The sequence below is a fragment of the Chiloscyllium plagiosum genome, chromosome 25, assembly GCF_004010195.1.
Source record: "Chiloscyllium plagiosum isolate BGI_BamShark_2017 chromosome 25, ASM401019v2, whole genome shotgun sequence".
Classification (NCBI taxonomy): Eukaryota; Metazoa; Chordata; class Chondrichthyes; order Orectolobiformes; family Hemiscylliidae; genus Chiloscyllium; species Chiloscyllium plagiosum.
Genome location: NC_057734.1, coordinates 36,227,416 through 36,242,694, shown reverse-complemented (window position 1 = coordinate 36,242,694; position 15,279 = coordinate 36,227,416). Strand labels below are relative to the sequence as shown.

The window sequence follows — 15,279 nt, the reverse complement described above, 5'->3', positions numbered from 1 at the left end:
AGAACCATGAGGTTATGCTACAGCTGTACAAAACCTGGTGCGGCCGCACTTGGAGTATTGTGTACAGTTTTGGTCACCACATTATAAGAAGGATGTAGAAGCTTTGGAAAGGGTGCAGAGGAGATTTACTAGGATGTTGCCTGTTATGGAGGGGAGGTCTTACGAGGAAAGGCTGAGGGACTTGATGCTGTTTTCGTTGAAGAGAAGGAGGTTGAGATGTGACTTGATAGAGACATATAAGATAATCAGAGGGTTAGATAGGGTGAACAGGGAGAGCCTTTTTCCAAGTATGGTGATGGCAAGCACGAGGGGGCATAGCTTTAAATTGAGGTGTGATAGATATAAGACAGATGTCAGAGGTAGTTTCTTTACTCAGAGAGTAGTAAGGGTATGGAATGCTTTGCCTGCAATGGTAGTAGATTCACCAACTTTAAGTGCATTTAAGTCATCATTGGACAAGCATATGGATGTACATGGAATAGTGTAGGTTAGATGGGCTTCAGATTGGTATGACTGGTCGGCGCAACATTGAAGTGCTGTAATGTTCTATGTTCTATTAACACAGCCTTCCAGATTCTTGCAGTTGGCTGCAGGGACCAATGTCTATCCCCTTCACTATACTGTGCCCTACTATCACTACTTTCCACTTTCAGCCTCATGTTTATGGCCTGTTCCATGGTGAGCTCATTCATGCTCCAGACCAGACTCTCATCCAGACAAAACACATCCAGTGAGCCTCCAAATGAAGCACTGGTAGTGTAGCCGCTTTCTATTTATGTGTTTGAGTTTCCTAGGGTTGATAATGTCATTCCTTGTGGTGGCATCATTTCCTATGGTGATGTCATTCCCGTTCTTTTCTCAGGGGGTAGTAAATGGGATCCATCAATGTATTTTTTGACAGAGTTCCGGTTGGAAAGCCATGCTTCTAGGAATTCTCATGCATGTCTCTGTTTGGCTTGTCCTAGGATGGATGTGTTGTCCCAGTCGAAATGGTGTCCTTCCTCATCCGTGTGTAAGGATACTAGTGAGAGTGGGTCATGCACTTAATAACGTAGTCAGTGTTTCCTTGGCCAGGTTGATGTTGATGGATGTGAACAGGGCTGTTACATCAAAGGAGACCATTATTTTATCCTCTTCTATCTTTAGATTATCTTCTATTATTATAAGAACCAAAGACACATACACCAAACACCACCAACTTCATCAGCAAGGACAGTATCATCAAACTAGTGGATCTATGCCTTAACACCCACTTCACTTTCAACTACAAAACTCTCCAGACAAACCAACAGAACATCCATGGGCTCTCCGATATCAGGGTTCTTAGCAGAGGCAGTAATGCAGAGACTCGAACAAATGGTTCTGCCAAGCATCCAACCCAAACTTTGGGTCCGCTACGTGGATGACACCTTTGTCATCACTAAATGAAACAAATTAGAGGAAACCTTCAAGACCATCAATAATACCCTTACTGGCATAAAATTCATTAAAGAGGAGGAAAACAACAACAAACTGCCATTCCTAGATGTCACAGTACAGCAAACAGCCAATGGGAAAGTTCAAACCAGCGTCTACAGGAAAACAACACATATGGACCAAATATTGAACTGCAGAAGCAACCATCTCAACATCCACAAACGAAGCTGCATTAGACCATTATTTCAATGAGCCACCACACAATGCAGCACAAAGGAACTACACAAAGCAGAGGAAAATCACTATATATTGTATTCAAAAAGAACGGGTACCCAATGAACACAGTCCACTGATTTCTGAGCAACAAACCCAAACAAGCAGACAAAACACATCCAGAAACCCTAACCACTCTCCCCTACATCAAAGACATCTCGGAAATGACTACCAAACTACTCAGACCCCTTGGTATCATGGTAGCCCACAAACCCACCAACACACTAAAATAGCAGTTAATGGACTTGAAAGACCCTATACAGACAACAAGCAAAACTAATGTCATTTACGAAATACCGCGCAAGAACTGTAACAAACACTACATTGGACAGAAAACTAGCCACAAGGATAAAAGAACATCAACAAGCCACAAAACGACATGATCCACTCTCACTAGTATCCTTACATATGGATGAGGAAGGATAACACTTCCACTGGGACAACATATCCATCCTCTGACAAGCCAAACAGAGACACAAACAGAGAATTCCTAGAAGCATGGCATTCCAACCGGTACTCTATCAACAAACACATTGACTTGGACCCCATTTACTACCCCCTCCCTGAGAAAAAGAACAGGAAATGACATTGTCATAGGAAATGATGTCTCCACAGGAAATTACATCACCAACCCTAGGAAACTCAAACATATAAATAGAAAGCAGGCTACACTAGCAGTGCTTCATTCAGACTATGGTGACGAAATGTCTGAAAATGAACCTTACAACTCAGTGAGCAAACCTGCCATAGAAACCTCAAATTCTAACCGGACGAGAGAGGGTAAATGCAGGAAGGATGTTCCCCATTACCAGGAATTCCAAAACCAGGAGTCACAATTTAAGATATAACTTTTCAATCTGAGGCAAGGAAAACGTCTTCACCCAGACAGAGGTGAGCCTGTGGAATTCTCTGTCACAGAGGACTGGAGTTTTCAAGAAGTTTGATATAGTTCTTAGGGCAAAAGGGACCAAAAGTTTGGGGTGAAAGTGGGAATAGAAGAGTGAGTAGGATGATCATCCATAATCATATTGAATATGTTGCTACATAAACACTTACTGCAGACGTTTTTGCCCTGGATCTAATTGATATTCAGAAGCTCCCACATGTTGCAGCTGTATCATCATGCCTTTACTGCCATTTTTAATGTGGTTTTATTAGCTGTTCAATTGTTATATTCAATTATTTATTTTCCTTCTTATATTTTATTAATTTTACTACCAATTCATTGCCATATTACACTTTTGGAAAAGAATAGACCTTAATCACGTACCAGACACTCATTAAAGGTCTAGCTACTTCCCTTGCAATAGAGAAACTAATTCCTGCAGGGTGAAGCAGTTTAGAAAACAAAAGAAGCATGCCTATTCCCACTTCTCCTGATTACCTCACTCACTCAACACTCAATATTCTGTTCAAAGTTTCAGTGTTAAGTCATTGTGAGATATCTATATTTGTCTTTTCTGAAAGTAATAAGTTAGATCAGCTCCTGGTATAGTTTAAGCTTTACTTTAACTTGCACTGCTTTCCAGTGGACAGCTTGAATATTCCTCCTTAAACCTGAACAAAACTTAGAATTTAAACAGTACAGTTTGTTAAATATTTAATATTTTAAAAAGTTTAAAAGATATAAAGTTTTGCCTCACTTTCCCAACTTACAGCATTCTACTCAAAGTCACACACTGTGTTAAGCTGCACTGAGGTGCCTGGATTTCTTTGTTAATTACAGGTTGCACTGATCACACCATCAAACAAAGTGAGTAGTACATGCATGCAGCATGTGCAGACATTCACTCCTTGATTGTCTTAATGTTCGGAGACAACTAGTGGTGCTGCTCTTAACATTAGAAATATTTCACACCGATTTTCAATGTTTTCTTAAAGTCCGCCTTCATTTTCTTTCAGGTGGTAGTTACACAAGACTTACTGAGAAACCCAAATCATGTGAATTAACTACCTCCCAGCTTTATTGGACTTAGCAGCTAGATTGCTTTGAGAACCATGTTTAGTTCAGCATCAATCAAATGGATACCACTGAATCAATATGAATACCTTAACAGAGCCCTTCAAATCAAAATTCTCACAGTAACCCTTAGACCTGCAGATAGTAACCCTTAGACCTGCATATAATAACCACATGAAGTTTACTCTAAGTGTTGCATATGAAATAAGGTCTGACTGGTTCAATAAGAAAGCTCTTTTCAAAATGACTTCCATTTTCCAAATGTTACGATTTGAATGTGTGATGACCAAAACTATAGCAATATAACCACACAGAATTTTAGCCAAACTTTGACTTTCATAATGTCGAAGACACACCATTTACATATTCATGTTCCCACTTTAATTTTCAGAACAAGCTGAAAAGGGAAAGGTAAAGCTTCATTAGTTGTTCATCGCTCTTATTAAGCCATATGCTTGCCAGAACACAGGTTAACTATACAATAATTTAATCTGTTAAGCCTGAAATAAGTTAGTTAGCTACCAAGTAAAGACATTTGTTACATCAAATAGTAACTACAGCAATTATTATATCTGGTCTTTCAACCAAAAGAAAAATGGAATGTGTTTTGCAACCTTTGGAAATGATCTTGAACTGTTTTGATACTTGATACTGGAATATCACACTCATGGGGACAGATTTTTGTTAATCTCTTGTCTCTTCTTGATAACCTATAAATAATTTATATTAAGCCATCACTTACCTGGTGATAATAGCTAAGTGTGGGGGACTCATACAGGCTCCCATAAATAGTACCACATTTTCATGTCGAGTTTGTCTATATGCCATCACTTCCCTTTTGAAAAGTTTTAGATGGTCCTCATTGTCCCTTTCAATATCAATCAAACGGATTGCTACCTCTCCATGCCAACGACCATGATAGACTTTGCCGAAGCGTCCTTTGCCTATGAGTTCTCCAATTTCTAGTTGCTCAAATGGAATGTCCCATTCCTGCAGGAAAATGCTAGTCTGACTTGCTTTTCGTGGAAAATTACGTGCAGACAACAATGAAAGATTCATCTCTTCAAAATCATCTTCAGAACCATCAGACTTATAAGCCTCATCATTCGCATCTTCATTCTAAGAAAACATAAAGAGTTTCAATCAATTAAGCAATTTTTGTTATGCATTTCCTGGTTCTTAGGAAAACAGAGTTAAGAAACTTACAACTGTGCTTGCCACATAGAACATGGTTACCTTCAAAACTGTTAGCTCCCATGTATGTTTCTCTTAGGTAAATGCAAAATGTCCCACATAACGACAACTAGTTCTCCAATTTAATCTGAAGAAAGATTTTGTCTTTATTACACACAAATGTGGAAAATAGGAGCAGGAGTAGGCCATTCAACTCCTTGAGACTGCTCCACCATTTAATATGATCATGAGTGATTATTGAGCTTAATACCCTAATTCTACCCTGCCCACATATCCCTCGATTCCTTTAGCCACAAGAGCTATATCTACCTACTTCTTGAAAAGACGTAATGTTTTGGCCTCAACTAACTTTGTGGTATTGAACTCCGTAGATTCATTACTTTCTGAATGTAGAAATTTCTCCTTATCTCAGTCCTAAAAGGTTTACCTATTATCCTTAAACTATGACCCTCTGATTTTGGAATAATAGTATCTATCAATTCATTTCAATCATTCTCATGTTCTTCTCTAAACTCATAACAAAATTGTGAGCCTGATTTCAAATAATCAAACTCAAGAAAGTGGCTCACAACCACCTTCTCAAGGGTAATTTAGGATTGGGTAATCTAATGAAATAATAAAAAATAGTCTTGAACTGCAAATGTACAGCTTCAGCATTCATCAGAAACCTTAAGTATGAACAAATGTTCGGCTTTACTTATTATTTTATATCATTTTGGTTATGTTTCAATGTTAACATCTAAATTCTTAGTCATTTTCTGAGACAACATCAGTTGTCTGCGCAGATACTGATCCTTAGTGAATATCAAGTTCTTGATATGAAATGGCATCCATGTGCTGATTACATAAGGATGTTGCTGATTAGTGCTGCAACTAGTTATTGAAAAATGTTCCACAGTTGATTGCCAAGCTACAAAAGGGTATAGAGGCATCATATGAAATAATAGGGGATGTTTCTTGCAATATGGGAAGGTTATTTTATCAGTGGCTTGGCATACCAGGAGGTAGAATTAGAAGTTAGAGGCACTTTCTCTCCAGAGGTCTCTCCCAGTCTACTCAACCAAGAATTTTAAAAAGACAGCAAAAGAGAATGTGACAGTCAAGTTCTCGGACAGGGATGGTGATCAGACTCCCCCTCTTCACAGGGAGATGGTGGTGTATAGGCAATGCCAATTGACTAGTAATCTAGAGACCTAAATAACTGCCTGGAATATAGGTTTATTTCACACCTAATAGAGGAAGTTATGTTCAATTAAGTCGGGGATGTGTAAAACATTCTGGGAGCTGCGAGCTGTCTAAAATGTTCTAATTGTGAAAGATCTCTGAGAATAAGCACAGAAATGCATCATTCTTTACCTGCAACCATAAACTAGTTGCCCATTCCAAAAGGAAATACTCTTACAATTCACAAACACTGCTGGCTGATCCTAGGGAATTCTAATGACCATTAGTGTAATCTTGCAGTCTAGGAAAACAAGCAAAGGTCCTGAAGTCTGATGGACTCTCTCCTGGTTATCTCCACCAGTGATGATTTTGATGAATTCACTTGCAGGACAGTAAAGGGCACTGTGCCCCTCCTTTATGCATTTCTATACAGCAGCCTTTGATATGACACAATGACTATTTGTGGAGCCCTGGAATATTCCAGTAGCGAAGAAAAAACTGAGTGTCACAGTTATTTTATGTTGGATTTCCACCAGAACCATGTAGCTGCAGGTCCTGCTCTACAATTCTTACTGGGATACCCTCAATCATCTCTGGCATTGCCTCTCCAATATTTGCAGCTAATTGGTTCTCATTCTGGAGATACCTTGATATCTCACTGGTCATCTTTTGATATTTTCTAATTAGCCTGGGCAGCACGGTGGCACAGTGGTTAGCACTGCTGCCTCACAGCATCAGGGACCTGGGTTTGATTCTACCCTCAGGCAACTGTCTGTGTGGAGTTTGCACATTCTCCCGTGTCTGCGTGGGTATCCTCTGGGTGCTCTGGTTTCCTTCCACAGTTCAAAGGTGTGCAGATTAGATAGATTGGCCATGCTAATTTGCTTCATAATATCCAGGGATGTGCAGGCTCAGTGGATTAGCCATGGCAAATGTAGGGAAATGGAGATATATAGGATTTGGGGGAGGTGCTGGGTAGAATGCTCTTCGGAGGGTCAGTGCAGGGGTCTTTTATTCTATGCATCTGTTCTGATATGTTATTATGCAACTGTAGAGCTGGTGAGACTTGAATCCTCACCTCCTGGCCAAGAGGTAGGGACACTATCTCAGCACCAAAAGAACTCCACTGTTTGTCTTCTATTAGGCATTTCCTGGATGGTGGAACCTTGAATAACCTTCCATTCTGGTGCTGCTTTCTATTAATGTTGTGGCCTCAGTTACTGATTGGCAAGAGCCCTCCTTGTCTCTCACTGCTCTTCCTCCTGAGGTTGCATGAATATATAATGCATGATACATATTTGAGCAATCAAATTGTGTGATAAATAGATAGTAATATGACAGCATATGCTCTATGGATTTCATTTAAAGAATTAATGAACATGAGCTTTTCAACCGCATCCATTGTCTACACCCAAGCCTCCATACCCTCCAAACTCAATTCATCTCTCTTCAACTTCCAAACCATGACCTCAATATGCTTTTGGAGGCATTGTGAAGATAGTACTGTCAATTTTATGTTAGAACTTGTTACCTTTCATGATCCACCTGTCACATTCAAGCTTGTCCCAATCCCCTTGATTCCCTCAATACCACTTTGCATATTCTTGACATAACATATCAACCTTCTCCCATTATCCTGGACTCTGTTACCCTCCAATGCGAAATCCTTCCTGAGCTAACATTTGTCCATCTTGGCATTCCCACTCTAATCCCAGACTCTCCCCTCTGCAATCTTAGTGTTTTGGTGTTGTGAGCCACCCAAGAGATCTTCTGTTATCCCAACTTTAGAGAGGATCTGGCCCACCCCTTTCAGATCGAATTCCCTTCCCTGATTGTGAAGGTTCCCTCTATCAGCTAACACCCTGCATTACACCTGCCATTTGGACAACACTGAACCAATGCTTTACCCCCTCATTTTCATTACTTCAAATGACAGTCTCCCACAACATTTCCTTCACATCCAGCCCTTCCCATTTCATTCCACCTCCCCTCTCTCCTAACAACCACATCGAACGCACCTCCCTATCCCCACGGTGGCTCAGTGGTTAGCACCGCTGCCTCACAGCACCAGGGTCCCAGGTTCAATTCCAGCCTCGGGCGACTGTCTGTGTGGAGTTTGCATGTTCTCCCTGTGTCTGCGTGGGTTTCCTCCAGGTGCTCTGGTTTCCTCCCACAATCCAAAGATGTGAAGGTCAGGTGAATTGGCCATGCTAAATTGCCCATAGTGTTAGGTGCATTAGTCAGAGGGAAATAGGTCTGGGTGGGTTACACTTCAGAGGGTCGGTGTGGACTTGTTGGGGTGAAGGGTCTGTTTCCACACTGTAGGGAATCTAATCTAATCTAACAAACTCTTACAGATTCTGAGCTTCCATGCAAGGTGTTATCTCTTGCTCCTCCCATGTGCCACAGGTTTAGGAAAAGGCAAACTGCTGATTTCAGACACACCTAGTCAAATCCCACAGTTGCATGCTACCCTTAACTGAAAACAAACTGTTGCCATGAGATTTCCATGCACTACAGGCTTAACATTGAGGCTAGGACTTACATGTCAAATAATTGAGATGGTGAGGATGTTTAGCATGCAAATGTATGAAAAGTAAGAATTTGACTCAGGATGGTGTGAACTGCCACTGCCACTCTGCTGACTTCATCTCTAAATCTCAACCTGCCACCTGGAAACCTGATTCCTAACTAATTAAGTCATCCTGTCCTTTACAGGCCCCACAAAATACCAAAAATTCAGAACAATTTCATGTATGTTCCTCTTTTGTACCAACTGCCATCTGCATCCAAAGAACAAAAAAGCTTTGCAGATGCCTGCTTCCTTGTCTGATGCACAGTGAAACAGCGAATCATGAACTCTCATCTCATCCAACTAAACTGCTTTTCATTAAAGCTCTGCTTTTTTGTCATCTTGATCGCTTCTTTTATGCCAATTTTACTTTTGATTTGGTATCATGTTGAGAAACAATAATGAGGAAATATATATTACTTTCTTTTGGTGGTTGTTTCAATGATCTGCTTATTGTCATGCAAAACGTGGATTAAATAGGTTACACTAAAAGAGAAGAACTTCACAAAATACATTAATGTACCCTGTCCAGTGAGCTCACTCCTCACTCTCAAACACATATTGAGTTGTCACTTTATCTGTGATTTCTTGGCAATTCCACGTTCGTGCAAATAAGCTCAATTTATGGAATGCATCAGTTCTTTAAGTTAGTAGCTTTTTTACCCAGAGGACACTGTGTGCTGGCTGAATCATTAATAACCAGCACAACAGTCTTTTAACACTGTGGTGCCCTATTTTACATGCTTGAAAACAGACTTCCTGCGTCAATGTTGCATGCTCATTTCTGTACTATCTCAATCAAGCAGTCATTCTCAGTAATAAGAGATTTCTGATTTTTACAATGTCAAATGATGTACCATCACATTGATGGAGTTATCCCCATATTCTGGGCTATTGATTCGCAGGAGTCTGAAGGTAGGGAACCAAGAATTGAGGCAATCTAATATCAAGCACACTAAGTAGTTTTCTGATATGGCTACAGTTGTTAATATAAATGACAGCATTTTTGCAAACTTTTGCAAGCTTTATATTTCCTATAAACCTTCAAGGAAAATAGCGGATGTCTTGTTGTGTTGCTCATTGATAGTCTTGAACCTGGAGCACGGTTCTGATGTTTTACTGCTCTAATAGGCAAATCTAGGTAATTGAAGTGATTTACAATTTATTAAAGGTTAGTAATAGCACCATGGCAACTCCTTGTAAATTTTAGGATGGAGAATAATGAGAAGCTTTCTAGTTTGCAGATCATTTTGCATCTTAACAATTGTTCCGCAGATATCACATACTGGATGTAACAGATGAGTATAAGACATTTAAAAATGTATTCCAGGTTTTCCATAGACTTTCTGCTCGTGAAGAAAGCCAATAGATGTGTTAGCTGTGATTGCATAAGTATGATAGAGGAAGTATGATAGAAATTAAGCAGGCTTTTGCACAAATATCTTGCATATGTCCTATAGCATTGCTCACATCGGCTTGAATGTCTATGTTTTACAAGCAGTATTCAAAAACTTGAATAGAATTTCCAGCTTCATTGGGATTGGGTTAGGGGGCAGGACAGTGGGAGAAATGGCAAGGGAAGGTGTCAGAAGGAGAGCCTAATGTCCTGCAACTACCATGATTTATTATTAGTGGTGGGAAAGAGCATTGCTTGCACAATGCTAGGACAACAAAAGTGGAAATACATGAGGTTATGTACTTTGGCAGAAAGAACAGAGGAACTGAATATTATTTAAATGAAGAAAGACTGCAGAAAGCTACAGAACAGTCATAGTCATATAGCATGGAAATAGACTCTTTGGTCCAACCAGTCCTTGCTGAACATAATCCCAAACTAAACCAGTCCCACCTACCTCCTCCTGGTCCATATTTCTCCAAACCCTTCCTATTCAAGGAATTATCCTTTTAAATGTTGTAGCTGTACCCACATTCACCACTTCCTCAGGAAGCTCATTCCACACACAAATATTTGCCTTATGTCTTCTTTAAATCTTGCTCCTCTCACCTTAAAAATGTGCTCCCTAGTCTTGAAATCCTCCATTCTAGGAAAAATTAGACTACCATTAATACTCTCTCTATATTCCTCATTATTTTATAAACTTCTATCAGGTCACCTCTCAATCTCCTACGCTCCAGTTAAAAAAAGTCCCAGCCTTTCTTTATAACTCAATCCTTTCACACATGGCAACATCCTGGTAAATCTCTTATGAACCCTCTCCAGCTCAATAATGTCCTTCCAATAACTGGGTAACCAGAACTGGACACGGCATTCCAGAAGAGGCTTCACCAATGTCCCATACAATCTCAACATAACTTCCTAACTCCTATACTCAAAGGACTGAGCAATGAAGGAAAGCATGCCAATGCCTTTTTAACCATCCTGTCTATATGTGATGCAAACTTCAAAGAATTATGTACCTGCGCTCCTAGGTCTCTCTGTTTTACAACACCACCCAAAGCCCTACCATTAATTGTATAAGGCCTACCCTTGTTTGTTGTACCAAAATGCAATACTTTTTTTTTCAAGGGCATTTTTCAGCCCTTTGACCCAGTTCAAAAGATAACTTTGTAAATCTTAGAAAAGCCTTTTCACTGTTGACTATGCCACCAATTCTGGTGTCATCTGCAAACTTACTAACCATGCCTTCTATATTCTCATCCAAATCATTTATATAATTGACAAACAAAAGAGGACCCAGAACCTATCCTGGCTTTCCTGCAAATATTTCTTTCGTTCTTTCAATGTGTTGTCCTCATTCAGCCTGGAATATCTCTTAGCTTAATGCAAAGCCTCACCTATCTTCCCAATAATATATCCTCGGTATTGACTGACTTCCACAGAGCTTCTGCACATTTTCATAACTTAATTGAGAATAAGTTTCTCCTCTTTCATCAGCTGAGCTTTCATGTAGAATCTGTTATACCTAAAACAATCCTATCTCTGATGAGATCATTTTTTAGTTGTCCAAAGCCACAGGATTTAACTAGTTGTATCAGTGGATTTACTTACTGATCAAGTCACCCTTTCCACCAGTGCTCTGATGTTAAACATACACCATTCATAAGTAACAAAAACACAGACACTGCTGGAGAAATTCAACAGATCTGGCAATATCCGTGTAGATAAATCAGTGTTAATGTTTCGAGTCATATGTCCCTACTTCAGAAGGGTTTTTGGACTTGAAATGGTAGGTCTGTTTCCTCCCCAAGATGCCACCAGACCTGCTGGTCCTCTCCAACAATTTCTGTTTTTGGTTATTTCAGATCTCCATCGTCTATAGTTCTTTGTTGTATTAAACAACAAGTAACATTAATTATGTGGCTTAAGTATGTCTTCAAAACTATCAAAATCTCTGCAGTCTGCATTTTCTGCTTCTTAGCAAGATCTAGGCTACAATACAGTTTGTAGTACTCTTTCTCTAGTACTAACAGCATTGTTGCTATTTTTATTTGCTCAGGTTTTAAAATTAATTTTCTAGGTATTTCATAGTTGTGCCACCGAGAAAGAAGAAAATTTCTGATCCAGTCTCATATCTCCTTTTATTTCCACGGAAGCAGGAAATGGAAAATGAAAAATGCAGCCAGTTTGACTCGCCCTATAAGTGAAAATTGCAGTTCTGAAGAGTCAGTTCAGATTCATCACGTTAACTCTGTTTCTCTCTACTACAGATGCTGCCTACTGAGTTTCTCTGACATTTTCTGTTTTTAATTTAGAGTTGGAAGCTGCATTTTGTTTTAAACCTCTTCATTGTTGTCAGTTTGTGTGGAGGACTCAAAGAAATTCATACATTTTCAGCTGCACTACTCTGCGACCATCTTTCAAGTCATGTGTTCAATGGCTGCCACAGTCTGCACACAAAGGTGCAACAGAGGTAGAGATCACATGACTACAGCAAGCCAGCCAACACAGTAAGCACAACTGTATTTTTCCAAATAGCCGCTTGTATTCACAAGTATCCCTGCTAAGTCACTACCCTGTTCATTTCACCCCATCCCTAATGCCTTATATTTGCATTCATTTTCAACATGCTTATTGTGCTTATCAGGGTTTAAATGAATGGAAAATTAGAAGCAGCCTGTCAACAATTACAATTTATTCATGGGACATGGGCTTCACTAGCTGAGCCAGCGTTTGTGGCCCATTGCCATTGAGAAGGTGATGGTAAGCTGCCTTCTTGAATAGCTACAATCCATGTGGTGTAGGTAGTCGCACAATGCTCACAGTCTCTCTTGAAAGACTGAGAGCAGCCAGCAACCTTTGGAGACCAAACTTTGGGGACCAACTCAAGCAGGAGCAGCATGCAGGCATTGAGCACCGGGGCAGTGCATGGGGAAGCAGCCCCGAAGCAGCGAGTCCCAGAGCATCGCACGGGGAAGCAGCTCCCAAGCAGCAAGTCCCATACCTGCGTGTGGGCAGCAAACCCAAGAGCAGCACAAGGGTAACAAGCCCCAGAGCAGCACAAGAAGAACGAGCCCCAGAGCAGTGCATGGGGAAGCAGCCCCAGAGCTGTGCATGGGGAAGCAGCGAGTCCTGGGTAGAGACTGACATGGGGGAAGCAGTCCTAGAACTTACCTTGGAGCAACAGAGTGCTGGTACGGAGTGGACCAGGGATGGCTGTTGGATTGGAGTCTGGTGTGGGCAGTCAGACCACATGCAAAGGTCCTGTGCTGAGTTACTACAACGTTATGCTTATTTGAAATTTTTTAACTGACTGTAATGTTAATCCTTTAAACGATGTCTTATTTCTAACTTATTTTTTAAACTCTGTAGAGAAATGTAACTACTTTTTATTCCTATTTTCTATCCAAGATTTGTACTTAGGCACTTGTACCTGAGATGGTGCCATAAGAGGCAGACATTGTAAAAGCTTTTCACTGTACTCCTACAATGGAGTACACGTGACAATAAAGGATACTCTATTCTATTCTTTTGATGCAAGTGCTCTCTACACCATCTGACACACTGCCCTTGCCATCTCAGCACACCTCCAACATGCCATGAGGTTGGTAAAGCCATCCAGCAGCTGAAAAACAACAAGGCCTCCAGATGGAATCCCCACTGAAGTACTAAAATACAGCAGACAGCCATACTTGTCATGAACTCATGACCTCATTACCCTTGTCTGGAAGGAAGATTGATTAGTCCTTGCTCAGTCAGAGATTCAAAGGTTACAGGGAGAAGGGAGGAGAATGGAGTTGAAAAATGTATGAGGCATGATCAAATAGCAGAGCAGACTCAATGGGCCGAAAGGCCTAATTCTGTTCCTATACTCATGATCTTAAGAGACCAAACCGGGACATCTCAGCGATGCTGTAACTGTGACCATTTTCAAGAAAGGAAACAGGTCAAACTGTGAAAATTAAGAAGTTTTTCAGCAAAGGGCATCCTGAGAATCTTCCTCAACCACATCCTTCCACTGACTGCAGAGCTCCTCCCTAAGTCTCACTGCAGTTTCTGCCCACAAAGGTGCATAATTTTAATCCACAACAAATCTAGGAAAAGTGCAGGGAATAGCACCAACCTCTGTATATAGCCATCTTTGATCATACGAAGGCCTTGATTCTGATAACAGTGAGGAATTGTGGAATATTTCCCTCAAACTAAGCTGAGATTTGGGAGTTCTCATTCATGAATCACAAAAAGCTAGCATCAGGTTCAGCACGTAACAGGGAAGGCAAACGGAATGTTGGTCCTTCTTCAAAGAGAATGGAATACAAAAATAGGAAGATCTTGCTAAAACTATACAGGGCACAATTCAAAGCACAGCTGGAATAATGTGAACAGTTTTGGACCTCTCCAGAGATACTCCAGAAAAGGTTCACTAGGCTGATAACAGATATGGAAGGACTGTCTTATGAGGAGAGGTTGAGTAAGTTGAGCTTGTACTCATTTGAATCTAGAAGAATGAGTGGCATTCTTATTGAATCAGGGCGAATCCTCTTGCAAGGATGCCTGCCTTGAAGAAGTTTTCCTCCTCTCTCTACAAGAATCTCAGGGAGTCCCTCCCCCACTGCAACTCCCAGGTCATTTCCTCTGCCCTGAAGCTCTTCAACCATGTCCTGAAACAGACTCGCAACTACAGCCACATTTGCTTCCTCAGTGCCTGCCTCTGTAACCAACTCATCCCACACAGATTTCGGACCACTTTTAAACCAGCAGAGTTCGGATCCGAACAGGACAAACAGTACAGACTACAGATTCAAACACACCAGCAATGGTTCTCCTTCAAGATCCTCCGCTCCATGCTCGCAGCAACCTCTCTACAGTTAGCCCTGCCACAGCTGAGGGCCACACTCTCTCAGAATTGCAAAGGACCCCTCCTTTACTATATCCTCAGGAGAATTCATACTCTCAACAAACAGTATTTCAACACTGTCTCACCTCCATAACTAGCACTCCTCAAACATTCCAGTAGATTCCCCCGACCTCTGGAACTGCTCGGACGCCATTAGCCATGCGGCTGGTCCAGCTACCATCCCCACAGTGATTGATGACGCCACTTCCGCCCCCATCATAGCCGCTTCCAAAGCCACCTCTGCCCCTCACAATTACTCATGCACCACACGTGACATCACTTCCGCCCCTCACATTATCGCTGATGTCACATGCTCGGTGACTTCCGCCTCCCCAACTGCCGTGTTCGCCACCACTTCCGCCCCCACCAACACCACTCACCTGCATTCTGCTGACATGCCCCCC

At 41.0% G+C, this 15,279-nt stretch overlaps 1 protein-coding gene across 2 annotated transcripts in view; it reads right to left on the bottom strand.

The window, feature by feature from the left end:
• Positions 1–15,279, bottom strand: part of ksr2 (kinase suppressor of ras 2) — a 423,089-nt gene that overhangs the window by 113,219 nt on the left and 294,591 nt on the right. For both annotated transcript variants that reach the window (XM_043715875.1, XM_043715876.1), the window contains one exon: positions 4,392–4,768. In XM_043715875.1, coding sequence (XP_043571810.1) covers positions 4,392–4,768 — 377 coding nt within the window. The remainder of the gene's footprint in view (positions 1–4,391; positions 4,769–15,279) is intronic.